The following is a 22,708-nucleotide window of genomic DNA, read 5'->3' as shown; positions in this document are numbered from 1 at the left end:
CCTCATTGTGGTGATTAAACAAGAGGTGGAAGAGCATTGCCAGTGGGGTACGAGCAGGCAGGAGAGATTTGCCGTGTCCAATAATCCAGAAAAAATGTATATTCATATGTGAGATATTGATGTATTAATTATCAGTGCTCGAAGTGAGTGGGTGATGGTGTTCCATAGACATACTACTATGTGGTGTTCCCTCAGCTAGCAACATTTCCGCAAAGTATTTCCCCAATTGTCTCATTTGATCACCCAAGCCCCAAGGCTAGACCAAACATCCCAGCCCCCAGCTAAAATTTTCCACTTCAGACACTGTGTATTATATACAGCATGCCCCCCAGTACCCAAGGCATGTAACATTTTATGCATTAAATAAATTGAAACATGAAATGAACGGTAAGTAAAGATGAAAATGGGTATAAGGACATTATTGAGGAATATGTAAAACCAAATGTATGGACGAAATCAATCTTGTCTTATACCAGTGTGATATTAAAAAAAAAATCCTTGGGGGGAGATCCCAGTAACTTCCTTAGAAGCATTGGGATATTATATAAATTGTGTATCAGCATCTAACATCTCCCAAATAGCAAAAAATTACAACCAGATCCCTCTCACCCTCTTCAAATATCACATTGCTTTTACCACGTTTATTTTTAAAGAGAAAGTACACCCGATACACGAAAGACTGAACTATGGTAAACTATAACTGGTTTCGAAAATGAGCCATTACCCCCATTACAAAATTCCTGGCTGCAAAAAATAAAGAAACGTCACGCCTACATCTTAGTAGAAATTAGTATTAAGAATGCTCTGTCATTTACGCAAATAAAATAAAATTTCCTACTCCAAACTACTACTTTTGCTCCCCCCAGAGTAAATTTCAATTTGTTGGCAAGTAATCTTTTTAAGAATCTTTCCTTGGCAACACCGCAGCAATAACGTCATTACTTAATATGGCAGCCGTCATTAACTGACCAATGTTGGTGGGAGGTTTACGAAGAAATATTGAAGTTATTTATCAGCATCATGTGAACGTATCAATTGTTATGTAAAACATGTATAGTTTAGTTTAAAAAGACGGAAGGTAGTGGCGGAAATAACAGAATGAACTGCTTTTAGTAAATTAAACTTCATCCTTGAAGAAATGGAAGGACTTCAGTTGTCTGAAGCAGAACAGCGATATTTCGGTGATTTGTTTCTGTGCTGTGATTCTGAAAATGCTGGGAAAATTCCGTTTTACAGGGCCTCAGAGCTGTTGCGTTCGGCGAATATACCACTTGACATTTTGAAACAGGTATGATTTGAAATGTTATGATGCACCGGTGTAACGAATGTTAAAAAAAAAAAAGTAGTTCATAATTACATGCCTGGGTCTATTTTGAATTTTCAGTGTTTTAAGGTTTTCCAATAAATAATTCATAATTCATACTATATACTATTTATTTGTCAAAAATTTACGGATAATCAGGGTAGTATTTGAAAGGGGGAACTGAAAATATATGTATAATTAATCTTGTTTCGCAATGCTTCGAGTGGTTACTGAAATTCCGCCCCCCTCTCTCCCTACCTGAAATTTTCAAATACCATATTGTGAATAATTGAAATTTTTCTACTATGTGAGACCAGACTTTGCTGTCGAAATTTTCTCATATTTTACTTCGAAACAACTTACATATTTGAAAGTTATTTATTATTGTACAATCAAAAAGATGAAATTACAAACCAATGGATTACTGATTCTTGAAAATTGCGCTTAGTGAAAATGGTAACACTTTACTATACGTGAGACAGATTCCTTCAAATTTACAGGAGAAAGTACTTACGCAAATAATTTTCTGTAGCGTTGTAGATGTTCGGGAATGTAGTTTTGATCCATTTTAATGCGAATGCATGTGGTTTTCTACGAAAATCTATTTCCGACGCGCTATTGCTGCTGCCGCCATTTGCTTTCTGCACGAGAGCACAATACGTGATATTGCTGCTGCTACAAGCCGATGTTGTCCGTATATGCTAAATTGAATGAAAGGAGTGCTAATGGAACCTAACCTAACAGGCCTAACCTAACCTAGTAGGCATACCTCGTCCCCGTAAGTAAGTAAAAAAGTCAATTTAAAATTCCTAAAGTGTTTTTAATTTTAAAAAAAATATTTCCGAAGTGCTATACGCGATATTGCTGCTGCTACAAGCCGATGTTGTCCGCATATGCTAAATTGAACAAAAGGAGTGCTAACGGAACCTAACCTAACAGGCCTAACCTAACCTAGTAGGCATACCTCGTCCCTGTAAGTAAGTAAAAAAGTCAATTTAAAATTCCTAACCTAACATAACGTCAATGGTTTGTTCCTGAGGTGTTTTTTTTTAAATTTTGTATTTTTTTTTTTATTTGAGCATACTTTGAAATCCGGCCCGAAAGTAGGTATTTTTCGATAAAGGAGCTTGCAACACTGCATGCACACTCCAAATCGAGAAAACACTGACACAACGAACGATCAGCGGTAAGCTATCGCCATGTTGTGTGTGGAAATAAACAAGAACAGTAAGTACTCGTAAATGTAAGAAATATACATTATTTTCGTTACAGATTCCATTATTTCACCTAAATAAGTGTTCCGGAGTGCAGAATAGTACGTTAGCAATGTAAAAAAGTGCGAAAGAAATCATTCCCAGGTATCTCAGGTATAGTAAAGTAGTACCGTGAAAATTTCCTACACATGAATCTCTATTGCCAATTTGCAAGCAGAGAAATGTAGGTGTCAATTTATTTTTTACTTGTAATAATACCTATTTTTTGTGTTACTTCATATTTTTATATTTAAGGTAAACGTCCCTAAGTTCGACAGGTTAAGGAAAATTTTTGCAGTTAATTGCTTGTAGTGGCTTTCGTATTTCATAAATGCGAGTAATTTTTTTTTTGCCTGAAAGTTTAAAGATTCTACAGGGAGGTTATTGCAGCATGCCACCGCAACAGCGTCGGCCGCTTACCGGCCTTGTCATGCAGCAGGTGCCGGCAAATTGCGTAACAGATAGCCCGTTACACAAACCGCTTGTTTTGTAATGTTTCCACTTTTCACAATTATAGTTACAATTACAACTTAAATAAGCACGTACCTTGCCGCAAGGATGCTGGAAAAGGTGTCCTCTAAAATACAAATATTTCTGGCACTTTATTTCTGCCCATATCGCTTCTGACAGCAATGACTCATCCAACATAAAGGATTCAATTTTTCATTCTTGTCTTGCCTTCGAATAAACAAAACCGTGACTCTTATTTTGCAGATAACACAAGATTAATCCTTTTGAACACTAGAGTCAGTGGCGTGCCCAAGATTTTCGAGGGGGGAGGTTACGTATACATTATTATGCAAAACGAAAGCGCAGATAAACGAATTATTTAACAGTGTCACTTAATTTTAACGTGTGAATATTTTTGAAGTAAAGTAGCGATCATACACTGTGTGCGTTTTTCTTTCTGAGAGCGCCATTTGAAATAAGCACTTTTTCCCTTTTGCTACTATTTGATAAACTGAATATAAAAGGCTATAACTGCTCAACAACTGCATCTTTTTAAGAAATTTAAATTCTAAATGTAAGAATGAACAAAAAGCAACATTTTATGTAAATTCCGACAATTGTGAGTCCAGGGGGAAACGGGGGCCAAATCCCAAAGTTCTATTTTCCCCGTAATTACGCAAAATTTCTGAACGTCGTAATTTCCATATTTTTTTTTTTTTTCAAAGTTGCGGCAGGAGCATTACATATCCTCATAGAGTAGTCTTTTGTTGTGCTTTCCTCAAAATTTGGTCCATCCAGTGTCTATAGAGCCGACGCTAGAAGCGAAATTCCTCAGATGTCGCAAGAGCGTCAGCGGCTTATCGGAGTAGTGGTAAGCCGCGAGAAGCCTCTCGATACTACGCGAATGCGGCAGCTGTCGGCTACCAGTTGTTTAGACGTGTTCACTTCGGTTTGCGTTTATCAGTACTCGTGTTGTTTATACTGTGTTATTGAGTTATTAGTTATGCCGCCAAACAAATATAGTCTTGAACAAAGAGTTTTTATGTACGATACTTACGTGAAAACGAACTCTTGCAGAAAAGTAGTCAGGCGATTCGCAAGAAAATTTCCTGGCAATCCTGTTCCGGACAGACATACTGTTTACAACCTCGTTAAAAGATTACGAGAGACAGGATCTCTTGAACCTAAGAAACGTGTTTCCAGACGACGTGTTCTTACGGAAGAAAAGCTAGACGAAATTGGTGAACGACTTGAACATACTCCAAAAAAATCCCTCCGTCGGCTTGCTCAGGAAACAGGCATTTCAAAATCCTCAGCACGAAATGCCACTAAATTACTTAGATTAAAACCCTACAAAATTACAGTGGTTCATGAATTGCAACCGCGCGATCACGCGACTAGAGTTCGATTCTGTAACTGGATGCTGGATAATATTGTTGCTGGCAGAGTAAATCCAGAATTAATCATATTTTCAGACGTTGCTTGGTTCGAATTGAATGGCCGAGTTATTTCACAAAACAATCGCTATTGGAGCGCAGAAAAACCTGACCTTGTGCATGAAGTTCCGCTCCATCCTGCAAAAATTGGTGTGTGGTGTGGTTTGAATGCGCACAGAATAATAGGGCCTATTTTTTATGAAGGTACTATCAATGGTGAAAGGTATCGAAGAGACATACTACAACCTTTTTTTGAACAATTAACGGACATTGAATGCCAGCAGTCATTTTTTCAGCAGGACTCTGCTACTGCTCACACTGCTTATGAATCACTTAATTTTATTGCCGAGATTTTTGAGGACAGAATTATCAGTACTGAGTTGTGGCCCTCTCGTAGCCCCGATCTTACTCCTTGTGATTATTATTTATGGGGAACATTAAAAAACAAAGTGTATCAGAATAACCCGCGTACAATAGAGGATTTAAAAGAAAATATAAGAAGAGAAATTGCCAGAATCACACCTGAGGAGCTTATGGATGTTCAGAGGAATTTCATACGCAGATGCCGGAAATGTATTGGTGTTGAAGGAGGTCATTTTCAACATCATTTATAACACAGAAGGTTAGTGATCATCATTATTATTAGTTTTAAATATAATTTTACACTTTCGGTTTGCTTTATGCGCCGCGATGCTGTCTTCCCTTTCTGTCAACCGATTATAAAGTAGAGATGTCTAAGAAAGATTAGATGTCTGAAATAAGGTTGTAATTGTAACTGTAATTGTGAAAAGTGGAAACATTACAAAACAAGCGGTTTCTGTTACGGACTATCTGTTACGCAATTTGGCGGCACCTGATGCATGACAAGGCCGGTAAGCGGCCGGCGCTCTCGCGGTGTCTAAGAAAGATTACATGTCAAAAATAAAGTGCCAGAAATATTTGTATTTTAGAGGACACCTTTTCCAGCATCCTTACGACAAGGTACGTGCTTATTTAAGTTGTAATTGTAACTATAATTGTGAAAAGTGGAAACATTACAAAACAAGCGGTTTGTGTAACGGGCTATCTGTTACGCAATTTGCCGGCACCTGATGCATGACAAGGCCGGTAAGCGGCCGACGCTGTTGCGGTGGCATGCTGCAATAACCTCCCTGTACTTTAACCCAAAAAGTATTTTGCATTCCAACAGTTATGTTACATAATTATGAAAAAATCAAAAAGTGAATCCTACAATATGTCCCTAAGTTCGACACCCTGTCCTTAATTTCGACAGTTTGTGTACCGAAATTCGACACCCCCTTATATCTCAACATCAGACACTAAATATGCAGATGTTAATAATACCAATAACTGCACATGTCCTCCTATTGGCATTTCATTATATTCAACTAAATTTACAGATTTATCAGGGCATGAACTGAACAAAAAAAGATTTGTTGTTAACCCCCTCTTTTATGCACAACAAAATTTAAAATATTAACATGAATTACTTACCATGCCAAAGGCTAGGTACATCAAAGCAAATAAAACACTGAAAATGTTGATTGTGTTTATATTACAACTTTGAAACATAGTTTTACAGGGTGATTCCCAATGGTGTATCAAAATCAAGGAAAAAATTTTGAGGACTAACTATAACATTTAGCTACTTAGCCAAGCCTAGATGCTAAGGAACAATTGCTGTTGGTATCTGTGATATTGATAACATTATATATAACACTAATAATTAATTAACATAAATTTTAAACAAATGCAAAACAACTTTCTGTCTGAAGTTAGGTGAGAGTCCTCAAAATCAAAGACCTAAGTCTTAGACATTTACTTTTTTTTCTTGAAAACATATCTGACCCTTTCCCCCTTCATTACCAAATCTGGCAACTCAACAGGACCAATAATTTGAGGGTCTGATATGAATGAAACATTCCTTTCATTGGTGACAAATTCCTTCTTAGTCACATCAACACTCTTAAGTCCAATCACTTTTATTACATCTTCCAGGATCTCCTGAACAACACAGAGGTAAGTAAATTTTGATGCATTTCTTTTCCCCCCTAAAAAATCCACAAAAATGAAATCCCCTTTTACATCACTTTCATTGACAATCTCTAATGTCATTTCATCAGACTCCTCCTCTTGCCAGTGAGAATCACTTTTTTTTTCAATGACAGTGCACTTTCATCTGAAGATTCTGAGTCACTCACATCAAGCCATTTCTTTCCCTTTTTGCCTAAACTCTTTGTCTTCTAGTTCTGTGCAGCAAGTTTCTTCAGCTCTCTAGTTCTTTTGTCTCATCTGCTTGATGCTCTTTCTCCCGCCTTGTAATCAAGGGGTCCCGGGTTCGATCCCCGATGCAGGCACATAGTGGTTTGGATCCCACTTTAAGCTGCAGGTCCAGTCCCGATTAGCCTTACTGTGCATAAAGTGGACTTAAAACATGAAAACAATCCTCCTCCTTTGTATAGTATTTGATCATTTAAGGAGATGTAATCACAGCAGGCAGTCTTTCTCTTTGCTTTCTTGGAAGTTTTTGGACTTGGCCAAATGAAGCTAAAGTAAGGAACAAATTAGGCTGAGTTTAATGTAAATTAATTATCAAGCGGCTCCGGTGTACAACCTTTGTTCCTCAATGTTTCTGCATTGTAAATGGCTAGAACTTAACGAAAATTGTTCGTTTTTGTACCAGAAATGCAAAAACAATCACGTAAAGTGAAAATGACATGTAGAATTTGAGATTTCCAGAGCTTTGGGAAATTTTGAACGTTTCCCACCCCGACCCAAAAAATTCTGTCCCACACACTCCTACATTTTTCACAAAATCGTAGAACAAGGAAAATCGTGTAGTGTAAGAGGCCAAATTTAAGTTCTGTGTAATATTTATCATTAATCAGGCAAATTTTGCAACATTTTCACAATTGTTAAGAACATTAAAAAATCGTACACAAGACAAAATTTTCATCATTCGGCTATTTAATTTGCATGGAGTTTTAGTTCAGTTTATCACATTAAGCCAATATAAACACTTAATTATAACATGACATTTTTTGGTATTATTATTGCAATTTTGTATAGTTCAGGTCCCTCACATTTAGTGACGCAGGAAGAACGAGTGATTTCATGGAAATAGCAATGACACAAGAGAGAAAAAGTATGCAAAAAGCCCAGAAATGACGTTTCTGGGAATGTCCCAAAATTCGACATGCACGGCACCAAACTTCGACAGCCCCCTGTCGGATTAATGTTGCAATTGCCGTAGGGCAATGAAACTGGTATTTTCATGAATGGTAAACAACATGCCTTTCAATGCACATCAAAACCCAACATTGTGTATTTTCGAATAAATTTCGACGCTTGTCGAAATTGGTGCACCATCCATTTTTGTGCTCATATGTTCGACACCCCCCTTATTTTGTTACATGAACAACCTTTGTCTGCCGCAACAGACTAGGAAGCTCAGAAAACAGCTCTAAAACAATAATAAAGTATTGAAATTTGTTTTGAAACAACACAAAACTGGTAAAAACCTTACGTAGAAAATTTACCTTCTTATGAAATCCACTAAAAATCAGTCGATTTTTCGCAGTTAACAAATAGTGCCGTCATAATTTCTCGCGCGCTGCTGCTGTCGTCTCTCATCTGGTGCAACTGCCCTTTTCACGACGTGGGGTAAACCTGTACACTGTCGCATGATACATGCACGATTTTCTGCATTGCATAGTTTCCTTATCTTTTACGATTTTTCAAATACCCTGTCGAATTTAGGCACATTGTCGAAATTAGGGACGTTTACCTTAGTTAATGTCCGTATACTGCATGCAAGCAAAACTGATTTACCAAAGTCAATCTTCAAAAGCATCATTAGGAGATCGATACATTTGTTACTTCAATGTAAATAAATTGGTAAAACTATCAAAGCCGGGAAATGTCTGTAACTCGTTTATTCTGCAAGTGTTGACATTCATACTTACCTATTCTGCATTGCGAAAGATTGTTTAACAAGGGATTTAGGTGTTTTTTTTAACGAAATTAGTATCTATTGTCAACATATCGATTAATTATTGTTCGTTATTTTCTTGCTTCCTGAACACGCAAAATGGCGGGCATATCTTGACTAGCGTTGTGTTTCAAATGGCAAAGCAGTGTTTCAACCTTCTTACAGAAAAATTACCACATAGCCCCGAAAATCATTCCCGCATAGCCCCAAAAACCATTCACGCATAGCCCCGAAAAACCATTCGGGATAGTATGACCATCCACGAATAGCCCCAAAAACCATTCTGGATCGTATAACCATCCACGAATAGCCCCAAAAACCATTCACAATAGCTCCACGCACCATCACGGTAAGGTTATGTTGGCCAATATAGTGAAAAAATTGTGTGTTTGGAAACACTTACCGGGGATTACGTCATCAGATGCTCGCAACATCTGGGTCAAGTACATGGATGGAAATGCAAGCAACAGCTTTTTTGCATCGGACGGACATTATTATAGAAAAATACATGATTCAGCAGCCAAATACATTGAAAAATGCGAGAAAACACTTCTACGAACTTCCGAAATTACACAGAAACTCAATTCCGTAAGTACTTTCTCCTGTAAATTTGAAGAAATCCATTTCCCGGCTATGACATTTTTACCAATAAATTAAACAAATACAAAGGTTTACAATTTCAAATTTATTTCAGTTCACAGCTGAAATAGAAATATCTTCCAGGTTTTCATAAAGGTGAGTGAACTGACCATGTAGTTTTTACTCAAATCCCCTAACATGCAAAACTCCTGTAAATATTCATGTAAAAGCTACAGCAAATAACAAATTCTCCTGATACACATGGAATATAATAAGTATGAAAATTCTGACACAATGTCCATTCTCACCTTAAAATTTTGCATGTTCTTCTTAGAGAAGACATCATGGAACGTTGCTGGGCTGCAAAACACTGGCGCACTTTCACTCCGTTTGCAGATAGGAACTGAAATAACTCAACACTTGAATCTGGTTGTGGTTGTGTAAGTGGCATGGATTACCAGTGTTCCAGATTCATTCCACTGGTTCACATGTTATAATCTGACAAATTGGTATTATGTTGCCTCCAATTGTAGTACATTTGGATCGAGTTTACAATTCCGGACCACCACTTTCCAATTTTGGTACTTGTTTCTATCCTTCGGACACATTTATTTATGTTTACAGAAGAAACTACTTACTGTAATAAGTTCCTGTAGGATTGTCGAACATCGGGAAGGTGTTTTGTGTGATGTGGGAATGTTTCATAGCTGAAATTCATGTTGTTCGTTGAAAATTAATTCTCCGATGGAGAATAGCGTTTGCCCGCGTACACCTTCGTACACCATCACGCATCGTGATTGTGTTTTGTTCATGTTCATTGGGTATCCAGTGTTTCGAACTGTGCGTTTGCAACGAGAGTTAGAAGGATGACGTGTCCTGGATGCATGGTGAAGTTTGTACCGGGTGTGGAGGATCCAGTGGATTTTCTAATTGAACATGGGTTCATGATGAAAGGAAACCATTGGCGCTAGCCCCACGAACCATTGGCACGTGGATAGGTTAGTTCTGTTAGGTTAGGAAACATAGTTAAAATTTGGTGTCGTGTTAGTATCAGGATCTAGAAATTGGAAGACGTACTGGTAATGTGAAAAATTGCAATTAATTTCATCAAAACAACGTTGATACACCTTCAGGAATGTTCCACGAAGTAGATACGTAAGTACGAATGTCAAAAATTGACGAAACGAAAAAATTAGAGGTGTCCGAAGGATAGTAAATTTTTACCACCTAACCTAACCTTGTAGGCATTCCTTGTAGAAAAAAACGAAATAAACTATGTTTTCTGAACAGTAGCTCCACGGAAGACACCATTTTCCCAACATGAAGAAATCAACGGAAGACAAGGTATAGTTCTCTTAGCCAAAATATTAATTTTTATTTTTATTTATGCTAATGGAACCTAACCTAACCTCGTAGGCATTCCTCGTCTGACGTCAATACACAAGGTAGCAAGATTGTTGTGCGTAAAGGAAGACCATTAACGAATTGCGAAAGAAAGATTGTTCCGAATTTCAGTGTATGGACAATCACCGTGGTAAATCGCAAGGTTATTTTACAAGTTCTACACGTAAATGTACAATTTTAACAAGCCAAATATGAACTACAAATATGTCATCAGGACACCGAAATTAGTAAGTAGGCGAAATTTTATAGAAATTGGAGAGTGGTCCGGTATTGTAAACTCATGCCGTACATTTCACCATTGAGCTGGTAATCTGCATGATGATGATGATAATATTTCCCTGCCTCTAGTTATTTGTTATTTTTATATAATGTTGTTCTATGAAAGAGAAGAGACTGAGAACCGTACCCTCTTCGAAATCAAATATCTTGGTAATTTTTTTGTAAGTGAAAGTATGTGATATACCTGCATGAAGACATGGAGTAGAAACTTAAATATGTTGCGTCATAGTTATAAAATGGTCAGTCCCACTATAGTTATAAAATGCAGTGATCATTTTCCCATGAAATGCACAAAAGATTGATACTTGTAACGATAATGAAATTTGAAATAAGGTGTATATGTTCTAACTCTGTGTGGATTTGATCAGGTGGTTAGGCAAGTGAGGTTTGGTGTGCTTAGTATTGTAATTATGTTCCTACTTGCGTACAGCATACCTATTTATACACTTTACATAAGTTAGGTTTTGTAAATATTTTCGGTAAGTTAGGTTTGTTAATATTTTCAGTAACTGTTCCAACTGTTTTATGATTTTTTTCAAATTCTCCTAGTAGGAAGACTAATTATCGTAGAATTTTGGCAATCATTGTCACACAAAATTTGATCCTTCCTTAGAGTAAGGAACACTGTTTGGATTTCCAAGAAAAAAATATTTATGTTGAAAAAATTACATTAAACAAGCATGTACGCTTCCCATGGACAATGCATTTTCCGTTGACAAGCGACTAAGTATCGTAGAGTAGTGGGAATTAATGTAGAAGTAAATCAGAATCTTGGTAGAATGCATTTAAGGACTTCATAAAATTACATTCATAGCATGATGAAATCACAATAAAACAAATGGAACTTGGGCCATATTTTGATACTTTCTTTTAACTTGTGACATGTATACAAAGTTTTCATGCAAAAGGAATGTATCAGACAGCAGAATCTTATGAACAGTCACGTTTGCAACCTAATACTCAGAAATTAGTACTTTTTTCCAAGTTAAAAAGTGAAATGAATTTAACTGAATTTCAAATATTATCTCCTGAGTTTCAAATTCTTGGTTATAGAAGCACCATTATGTTTGTGCTCCATACTCTAAACATAGTAGGGTCAACTGGGGTAATTGTGAACGTGAACTCAGAATGTGTATTGTTTAAAATCTTTTTTACTGGATAACCAGAATGCATATGCTCTTTTGTTGATACAGTAAACCCTCGTTAACACAAACTCTCTTAAGACGAACACTCGGTTAACATGAACAAAATGTTGGTCCTGGCAGGGATGTATTATATCTTATAGAAAGTTTTATCGGTTAATGCAAATTTCGGTTACCAGGAATTACAAACTGTTTTTTAGTCCATTGCATCATTAGATCTCATTTAACATGAACTTTCAAAGTTTTTGATAATTTTTTTCTGTTGCTCAACAGTCTCTATCATCTTATACAGTATAGTAACCAACAGATTCAGATCAACAATGTATTCAAATGTGTTTTTCTATTCTTTAAGACATAGCCAGTACGAGTAAAATCGATCAAAACTTGGGTGCAATTGCTCGACAATCGCGATCATCGCCTTAACAATGAGCTTATACGTATTTAACCAACAAATTCAGTTGTGTGTTCAGTTAATTACTGTAGTACTGTAGTAGTGTTTTCGATGATGACATACATAATACATATTGTAAATTGTTAATATGTAGAAAGAACTGTATTGCAACAATAAAATTTGAGTCTCCGGTTAGCACGAATTTTCTTAAAATGAACTCTTGATTTTTCGGTCCCTTGGGATTCGTGTTAACGAGGGTTTACTGTACAATAAAAAGATTATATTGAAATATTGCATATCTACAGAATAAATTGATGTTCACAATTACCCCTTCAGGGTTTGGGAGATTTTCAATTTCTGGGGTAAATGTGAACATGGTCTGTCTTTTATATAAGACCTGTAGAGTGTATCTGTGAGGTATTTGTGAATGGATGACACGTGGATCAATGATGTGCACAAACATTGTCAGTACGTGTTCAATGTACCTGTGTTTACAATTACCCCGTTCACAAATACCCCTGATTTTTTACCATTACTTTAGATGGGGGAAATGATGACACTTTCTATATCTTTCAAATGTTTACTTTTTGATATTTCTCCAAACATATAAACAGGACACAAGTGTACAAATAAATATGGGAAAGAAACAGTTGTAAGAAAAATTTTATTTTTCCTTTTCTCTGGAGTTAACTCAACTTTGTGCCTTCTTTGAAGAAAACTTACAAGTAGCCTAATGCGACTGAAAAAAAAGCATATTACTGTATATCACATTTTCTGCATAACATCTACCTTTCCAGGAAATACGAGACACAGTTTTCTCTGAAAGCATTTTGTTTCCGGGTCTGGTAACACAGCGATGATGCCATTAAATGGAATGGCTTATATTTTTTTCCGTAGGTGGAAAGTTTGTTAGAGTATCATCAACTACAGTCAATTCGTTCACGATCACTTCACCTCCTTCGTTGTCACATTCTTGGACACGCATACGTATGAAGGTAACACATGCACTCAAATTTCATCACAATACAAGTATTAGAAGTTTATTGATCAAATTGCAGTATTAATATTTAAAATAGCTGCTATAAAAATAAAAAGGATGGCATAATTGAAGTATAGTGCATGTGACAATTCCATTCAGCGTTCACAAATAACCCAAAATACTGTTCACATTTACCCCAAGAAGAGAATTTTAAATGAGAATAACTCTTAAACCACACAAAATATTGGGAAAACATGCCTGCAGTGTGAAAGGCAGAAGCCTAAGCTACCAGCCACACCAAAAATTTTGAACAAAATGCAGCACCCTAGCTGAGTGTTTAACAACTGTGAAAACTGAAAAACAACTTTTTTATAGAGCCTTTGGGAAAATGTACTGTAAAACTTCATAAAGTGGAATAATATGTCAAAAAATCATCAGCTCCAAGAAAAATTCATACATCACAATAATCAATAATAAATATGGTCATATCAGTAATAGCCTGTCTGTACTGACCAGTGTTCACAAATACCCCTCCCCTGTTCACAAAATACCCCAGTTGACCGCACTAAGTTATCTAAATGTGGCTTTTCTCAAAACTGTCATGAATGGAGTATTTCCACTTCTGGTCTCATTTGTTAGTGATGGTACACTTCATGTGAAACAATTTTAAAAATATCTGTATATATATTACTTACCATGCCTCAGATTTCTTTTTAAATTAATTCCTGTTGATTGTTTTCCAGATACTGGAGCTAAGTGGGGTTGGACATGGAACCCATTTTGGTCGCAGGCAATTTTACGCAGCTCTCAAACTTGTGGCTGCCTTCCAAGCAGGTTTACCCTTGTGCCAGGAACTGGTGCATGCAGCCATGGAAATTCCATTACCCAGGTTTTCATGGACTGCTGAAATTGGTAAGAGGATTCCAGCTGCATCAGCAATTATGTTTTTCAAACTGTCCATATTGTTCGCATTCAGAAAGAGAAATCTTTTATTGTTGTATGATGATCCTTTTTCGACAAACGAGTCAATTTCATTGCCAGATAAAATTTGAATAGTAGAAATAATAATGATAATTATCATGGCTTTGATTTTTATTATACAATAATAACTGTTATAAACTAATAGAATCCATAGTTGCTAACTTTTACACACAAAAGTTAGGTGGAAGTTTTTGACAAGTTCATGTTGTGTGACCTTTCACCTAATTTTGAAAACTGTGAAACTAGTTATTCTTTCAATTAAGTTAAATTTCAAGTTCCTCTACTTTTCACTATTTTTAAGATCTAATGAAGTTTTTTAACTTTGGTTATTCTGTTCTAATCCTAACTAATGAAATTTATTTAATTTGAATTAACAATAAAAATAACAAACTTTCTGCTTTTTTGTAACATGAAATAAACCATGCTAAATTCCAGGGGGGGGGGGGAAGGGGGAGGGGTTTGATGGGCTGGTTCAACCCAGCTTCACCTTCTGATGTCCATGAAACGAGCATAATATTTAATTTAGTGTTTCAATTAACTGAAGATGGGTAAACAGGCCAGGATAAAAAATATTAAATGCCACAAAAATCTACTTATAATATTATTAAACTGGAGTAATCATAAAGTGTTAAGTATTGCCAGAATATGCAAACACAGATGGAGTTTGACATTTGATCCATTTTGTGTTGAACTAAAAAAACAACAGCTAAAGCCCGTGGCGCAAACAAATCTTGCCAGGTGGCTTTTCAATGGATGCCACGTGACCAGAGCATCGTATCCCATCACTTTTTTGCCTTTCAGAGCCAACGTCCTGAACTGTTGCTATCAAGTAGCTCCTAAGTGTCCCCACAATGCTGGGCCAAACATAATTTTTTTTTACCTCCCTTAAGGAATCAAACCCAGCTCCACTTGCACCCAAGGTGAGAGCATCTGCTTGTGGTCAAGTGTTGATTTTAGTTTTGGCAGGATTCACTAACAATAGTGTGTCATATTTTAAAACTCTATTCATTATTGGAAACTTAGGAAATCTTCCTATCTCTTACAGGCAAATGGCAACATGGGAACCAACATATTACTAGTCCAGATCTGATACAACTTAGTGACACAGACAGAACACCTACTCCACAGGTAATGTAGAGCTCCTTGCAGAATAACTCCTTATAGTATAGAAGTTGTCTTGTGCAAGGCTGAATTAATATTATTCTTTGGTATAGGTTCCTGATTCTACACTGATTAATTACACTGGTCGACATTTTTTCAAAAGTTGAACGATGTTTTGAAATGAATAGGTGACTCTGAAAGGATTTTTCATGCTGAATTCAAATTTGAAAACCGTTTTGCTCCATCATGTCACAATTTTTCACAAATCGTGAAAACTGAATAGCATATAGGGGTCTATTATGGTATTATTGGGATCATTTGGGGTTTATATAATCATATTACAGAGACATAGAATAAGTAATTTTTGCAAATATAGTAATCAGTGGGACATATATTGAGATTGTAAAATCTATATTATATACTATATTCATGTACATTTTCATTTACACATGTCTAGAAAGAGATATAACATAGTGCATTTCGAATTACTGAGACTCAGGATCAAACTTCATTCTTTTTGACTTTCTGCCTTCCCCGACACCCGAAGTAGGAACATCTCTTTTTAACATCCAACAAAAATCTGCCATCATGGAAACATTCCATCGTCCCTGGTATCTCCGTTCCATCTCTGCTATGTCCTTGTGAAATCTTTCCCCGTGCTCCTCACTGAAGTGTCTGAGATTACTCGGAAAGAAATCTAGATGTGAGTTACGGAAATGCAATTTGAGGCTCATTTTACAACCAAGTTTACATAAATTCGTTAGCAGATTTTTCACAAAATGTTCATAGTTAACGTGTTTTTCATTGCCCAGAAAATGGGCAACCACCATTTTGAAACTTACCCAGGCATCCCTTTCTGTAGCAGTCATTATTTCTTCAAAATCTGCATCCAACATCAGTTTCCGTATCTGAGGGCCAACAAAAATACCCTCAGTGACGGATGGAAATTTCCTGGCAATGTATTTAAAGCATTCACCGTCTTTGTCTAACGCTTTCACAAACTGTTTCATTATCCCTAACTTAATATGCAACGGAGGAAGCAGTATTTTAGACGACTGAATTAATTGCCGTTGTGTCACATTCTTCTTCCCTGGAGAGAGAGATTCTCTACTTGGCCACGTTTTCACTTTAGAAGCGGCCCCGGCGCCTACCCAGCGTCGATTAACATGGGTACCTGGGGGAAACCCTGGGGGGTAAAGGCGGTCAGGGGCGTGATGCTGATCACATCACCCCCACTCACGACCGGATCAAGAAAGTGTGGGGCGTTACCCCCACACCCCCTATATGCCTTCATGGCATGGTGCTATGCACAGGGGAACACTTTACCTTTTATGATTCTCCCTGTCCCGACTGTCCCATTCGCACAAGAAGCAGGGGAATTTTGTGTTCCCAGCCTGGAGACCCAACAACAAAGCTATCACTTTGAAAACTCCACAGACAGACCAACCATGTTCTTCATATTTCACTTTCAGTAGCATGAACCTCAAAGTTTCGTAAGTTTCCTTAAGCGACACAGAATATGCAACTGGAATCGATGGGAACACATTACAGTTATTTAACAGAACACCCTCCAGACTAGTCTGTGATGCATCAATGAAAAGTCTCCATTCACTTACATTGTAAGAAATACCATACAATTCTATGACTTTCCTTATGTTGTTACAATAAACAAGGTTTTCGTCTTCAGTAAAGTATGGGAGTAGCTCTGTCTCTCGATGCCTGTACCATGAGAAATGTGTTCTTGGAGACACCAGGTTTTTCTTACTCAGTCGGGAACCAAGAAGTTGGGCACTCTCCTTTGGTAAATTTAGGTCTCTTACGAGATCATTCAGTTCATGTTGTGTGAAAGGTTGCGGAGTGCCTGTACTTGTACCAGGACAGAAATCGTCACTGTCATCATAGTGTGCACGTTCAACTTCAGTGTCACTTGAAGTGCTGCAATTATCACTACTCGTACGTGGTACAGGTACATCTGGCCCATGAGGCACGGGCCTGATGGCCGATTGTATGTTGTTTGGATAGCTCACATTGCTCTTGTTCTTAGCACTGAAACCGCTAACATCTATAGCACAGAAATAGCAGTCATCAATGTGATTTTTTGGTTCCCGCCATACCATTGGTATTCCAAATGGCAATGCTTTCCTCTTGCCACACTTCCGCAATCGCAAAGCTTCCACACATGTTTTGCAAACTTCATGCGGGGCCCAGTTTTTGTCCTGATCACCTACTTTAACACCAAAATATTCGTGGTAAGCAGACCTCACAAATGTGGTGATACGTTGTCTTTGCCTCTTCACTACATAGCTTCCACAAATGTAACAGAATACATGGGGCAAGTTCAAACACTTCCTGGACGACGACGACATTGTCTCTCGACACAACACAGCACGAACTATCGACAATGACGAAAACTTGATCAAATATTTTGCATTCCCTACTGCTATTTACATATATAATATCTACAATACACTTAACTAAGGTTTTCGGATCACGTAACCTTATACACGGTAAATAAATTAAAAACTGTACTATTTGCATTAGTTGGTATCGAATAACAAAACTTAGAAACAAATTTATTAAATCATTCATTGTTACTAGGCATCTTCAGCAATTTTGTTAATCATATAATGTAATAAGAGGTGCACTGCCATCTATCGGGAATATTATTAACTTCTAATTTCTGGGCAGGAATTACGATTTATACAACAATGAAGATTTCTAAATAACTGAGGGTGATGCAACAAAAACAAGGTCACTTCTGAAATCAGCATCAAATGTAGTTTCAGAAACCACAATTAGTTTCCAAACATCAGAACCCATGTCGACCAGTGTTATTGGGATGAAAAAAAATAGGTGGCTTTATAGTTCAATTATTGTATGCAGGTGGTGATTGTGAATATTTAGGATGAAAATTTTTGTTTTGTACAAATTTGAGATGATATTCACTATTATAATACTGAGATGTCATTTTACATAATGAGTTTGAATTTGAAATTCAGTGCGATTTTTGTATGGAAATTTAAATTTTTTATTGATCAAAAATATGTATGTATGTCAATAGCATATTCTGATCTGATTTCAAATCACAAATGTTTTTGGCAAATTTATTACATAAGGAAACTTGTGTCTTGAATTAATTTATAACAAACTTCCTTCTTGAATTTTGCCTTTTTATTTGTAAGAAAAAAGGAAGACAATATCAGAACTGTTATCGCATATTTACCATTTATATTCTGTTACATATCAGTATCTTCAAATTTAATGTGGGTACTTTAAGGATGTATTAGTAGTCGATTGGTATTGGCTGATATGGGCATATGCTTTTATTGTTAGAATTGCCAGTAATTAGACAATTCTGATATATCAGTAAACATTCTGCTATTTTGTAAAGTAAAAATCTAAATATACATTTTGTTTTCACACGGGAAAATAAACCTTTACATTCTCTCACTAATGAGTTTAATGAACCACTGATGTTCTTAATGCAACATTTGAAATTTATATTGTTATCAGCATCGGCAAAAATTTCATGTTGGATCATCCCTAACTTATTTCCACCTAATATTCTGTATCTGTCCATTGATTTCTTTTATTTTACTTTGCTTTTCTGCCTCTTTTTTGCTTAATCGTGAAGATGAGGATGAGTGATGATATGATGGAACACTAACAAAAAAATCCATTCCCAGGCCAGGATTCGAACCTGGGTCCCCTGGCATCATAGTGCACTCTGTTAACTACTCCACCACGGAGGGTCTGCTTGTATCTGTCCATTCTTCTGTGTTATTCATAGAGCGAGTAAAGATTTTTATCATATCAATTGCATGAAATGTTGGTTTCTGTTTTCTGCAGCGTGAAAATGCCACAGAACCCGTTCGAGGCAAGGAGCTGATCGACTCACCGGAAGCCGTGAATTCGACATCTCCAAAGAGAGAATCTCCAGAGGTGTCCAGCACTGCAAGTGACTCGCCAACTCCGACAAACAGTGTCCAAGAGAAAAACTGGGCTGCCACACATTGGAAAGGTTTAGGTGGGTAGCTTTATATAATTTTTGCTTATTAAAGGATCTGGATTTTAAGCATCAGGTGCTGGATGTGGCATGTGTTCATATGCAAAATTTACAGGAACAGACTAAAACTCACTCAGCACACAAAATATCATGAGAATGATAAATAACCTCTGTTGAACAGTAGGTCTGATATGTGATTTCTGAATCTTTATATCTAAATTCCTTAGAATCCCATTCATTTATCCAAACTGCACTATTGCAGAAGCGTATAGGAAACACTCAAGAGATGCTGAAAAATTTCTAATTACAGCAGAAACTGGAGTAGGGTGTGGTGTTTTTGTGTAAGGAGGGAGGGCAATAGTGGAAGGGTTGGAATGGGGATGGGAGGTGAGATTGTGTTTGGTTGGTTCCCCAATTCAGGCCAGGGGATGTGGTTGCACTCATGGGTAATATGCATGCTCTGTTCCATGTTTTCCATGATGATGCAATGGTGATGAATTCCCCCTCCTTCATCCTATCACTCACAATTTCAATAAGGCTCGGGATAGAACCACTTTTTCGATAGTGACTATATCTCTGATCTGGACCTGGCAACTTTGCAGATTGAGTACTCACTTTCATTTTTTCTATGATTGAATATGCAACCCACAGCACAGTGGTCCACATTGTAACTAAGCTGTAAGAAAGGGCCTATCTCATAGTAGTCACGCTCAATCTCAACTGCATAAAGCAGGATCTACGGTATACAGAGTGCCAGTGAAAGTAAGCTGTTGTCCCAGTCCATTCTTCTAGGAAATTATTTTTACGAATTCAAACCAGAACTTAGATCTTTTCATGTTTATTTTTAACAATGCCAGAATATAGAATTCTAATAGACAATTAGTTAATATTTCACTTTTTTTATATCAAATTCAAATAAATTTATATCCTGCAACTTAGTTGATTAATTATTTTCCTGTAGTTTACGGTTATTACAAGCATAAGAAAACAGTTTTTCTTTGTGACGTTTCAGGAGAACACACGCTCCTTTCATCAGACATTTATTTTCATTTTGACTAAAGATACAGTTATAACAATGGTTAGTAATTTTTTAAACAAAAATAATCTGTTATATAATGGATGTTGTCAATGTTACATTGTTGTAATATAGCAACTTAACTGTGAAAAAAGCAGTCTGTTTTATTTTTATTTCAGATTTTTTTTTTTTTTTTATAAAGTTAAGAATCCAAAATATCATCAGGTAATTCAAATTCATCATTGTTTTCACAAAGTCTCTTGATGTTTTCTGTTACATTAAATTTTAAAGATGGTGGCTTACTCCATTTGTGAAAAAGAAAACTCCATACTGGATCTATGTTACCATTTTCATTATTTAATTTATTCCAGTGTTCTTCTGCAATGAACGAAGCTTCCCACACATTCAACTCTGTGTTTCCCGTTAATCTTTTTAAAACCCTTCTCTTTTAATCAAATGCTTCTCTTCGATGATATGAGTTGAGAAACCTGTTCTTGGGTTTAGATTTATAATGTCCAAATCGTGTTCGTGTCATCTTATTGCCATTTTCCTTGCTGTTTGTCCCACATAATCCTTTGAACATGAACAACTTATATTATATATTCCTGTGGTTTCCACATCTGGTAGAGAGTTTCTCATTTTGAATTCATTAAATATACATTCCAAACTTCTTGGTGATTTAAAAACAATTTTGAAATTAAAACTTCTAAAATTTTTTGCAATTTTATGTGAGAATCCCTTGTGGAATGGAATGCACACAAATTTCTTTTCAACAGATTTTTCATCTTTGTCTGTATTTCTCTTTTCCTTTAGTTTTCTTGCAACTTGTTTTTTTGATTTGGTTTATTCTGTTATTGTGAAAGCCATTTTCTTTTGCTATATTAAAGAACCTTTCTTCTTCATTTTTGATATCCTCATTATTAGAACATAGTCTTTGTGCTCTCAGGAAAAAAATTAAAAATATGTTATCCATTGTTATACGCGAATGTTCTGATTTGGCATGGATGTATAGCAAAAGAAAATGGTAATGAGGATATCAAAAATGAAAAAGAAAGGCTCTTTAATATAGCAAAAGAAAATGGCTTTCACAGTAACAGAATAAACCAAATCAAAAAAACAAGTTGCAAGAAAACTAAAGGAAAAGAGAAATACAGACAAAGATGAAAAATCTGTTGAAAAGAAATTTGTGTGCATTCCATTCCACAAGGGATTCTCACATAAAATTGCAAAAAATTTTAGAAGTTTTAATTTCAAAATTGTTTTTAAATCACCAAGAAGTTTGGAATGTATATTTAATGAATTCAAAATGAGAAACTCTCTACCAGATGTGGAAACCACAGGAATATATAATATAAGTTGTTCATGTTCAAAGGATTATGTGGGACAAACAGCAAGGAAAATGGCAATAAGATGACACGAACACGATTTGGACATTATAAATCTAAACCCAAGAACAGGTTTCTCAACTCATATCATCGAAGAGAAGCATTTGATTAAAAGAGAAGGGTTTTAAAAAGATTAACGGGAAACACAGAGTTGAATGTGTGGGAAGCTTCGTTCATTGCAGAAGAACACTGGAATAAATTAAATAATGAAAATGGTAACATAGATCCAGTATGGAGTTTTCTTTTTCACAAATGGAGTAGGCCACCATCTTTAAAATTTAATGTAACAGAAAACATCAAGAGACTTTGTGAAAACAATGATGAATTTGAATTACCTGATGATATTTTGGATTCTTAACTTTATAAAAAAAAAAAAAAAATCTGAAATAAAAATAAAACAGACTGCTTTTTTCACAGTTAAGTTGCTATATTACAACAATGTAACATTGACAACATCCATTATATAACAGATTCTTTTTTTTAAAAAAAATACTAACCATTGTTATAACTGTATCTTTAGTCAAAATGAAAATAAATGTCTGATGAAAGGAGCGTGTGTTCTCCTGAAACGTCACAAAGAAAAACTGTTTTTTTATGCTTGTAATAACCGTAAACTACAGGAAAATAATTCTATAATGCAAGCAATGCGTACATACAAGAAAAACTATTAGTTGATTAATAATTGGGGGACAATATGTGAGTAGTGACCGCAGCCATATGACCGAGAATTATAGATTAGGTTCCTGGATACTGAAACTAATAATAATCTAAATATCAATTGAAAATGAACCTAATATTGAACAAATAACTAAATATCTAACTAAAGAATTAAAAGGAACCCCAATCTACCTACATCCCCCATCGCATAGCCACACTCACCATTCACGTGTACAGTAAGAGTCACTCCACTCTTTCCCCCTTGACGGATGCCTCCCGACTGAGCAGCCTTGATTCTTCCTCATGGCTCTGAGCATGCTAGCCAATCAAAATGAGGCAAGACATCATACAATGAT

At 36.1% G+C, this 22,708-nt stretch overlaps 1 protein-coding gene across 1 annotated transcript; it reads left to right on the top strand.

Moving 5' to 3' along the window:
- Positions 1-939: 939 nt before the first annotated feature.
- Positions 940-19,324, top strand: Reps (RALBP1 associated Eps domain containing). The gene is made up of 4 exons (XM_083142233.1): positions 940-1,288; positions 13,951-14,119; positions 15,234-15,316; positions 19,139-19,324. The coding sequence occupies exons 1-4, from the start codon at positions 1,139-1,141 to the stop codon at positions 19,322-19,324; spliced, it is 588 nt and encodes a 195-aa protein (XP_082998359.1). The 5' UTR covers positions 940-1,138.
- The last annotated feature ends 3,384 nt before the right edge of the window (positions 19,325-22,708 follow it).

The sequence above is a fragment of the Lepisma saccharinum genome, chromosome 20 (genome assembly GCF_977018435.1).
Source record: "Lepisma saccharinum chromosome 20, izLepSacc3.1, whole genome shotgun sequence".
Taxonomy (NCBI): domain Eukaryota; kingdom Metazoa; phylum Arthropoda; class Insecta; order Zygentoma; family Lepismatidae; genus Lepisma; species Lepisma saccharinum.
Note: the sequence above shows the minus strand (reverse complement) of the source record. Positions and strands in the feature narration are given on the sequence as shown.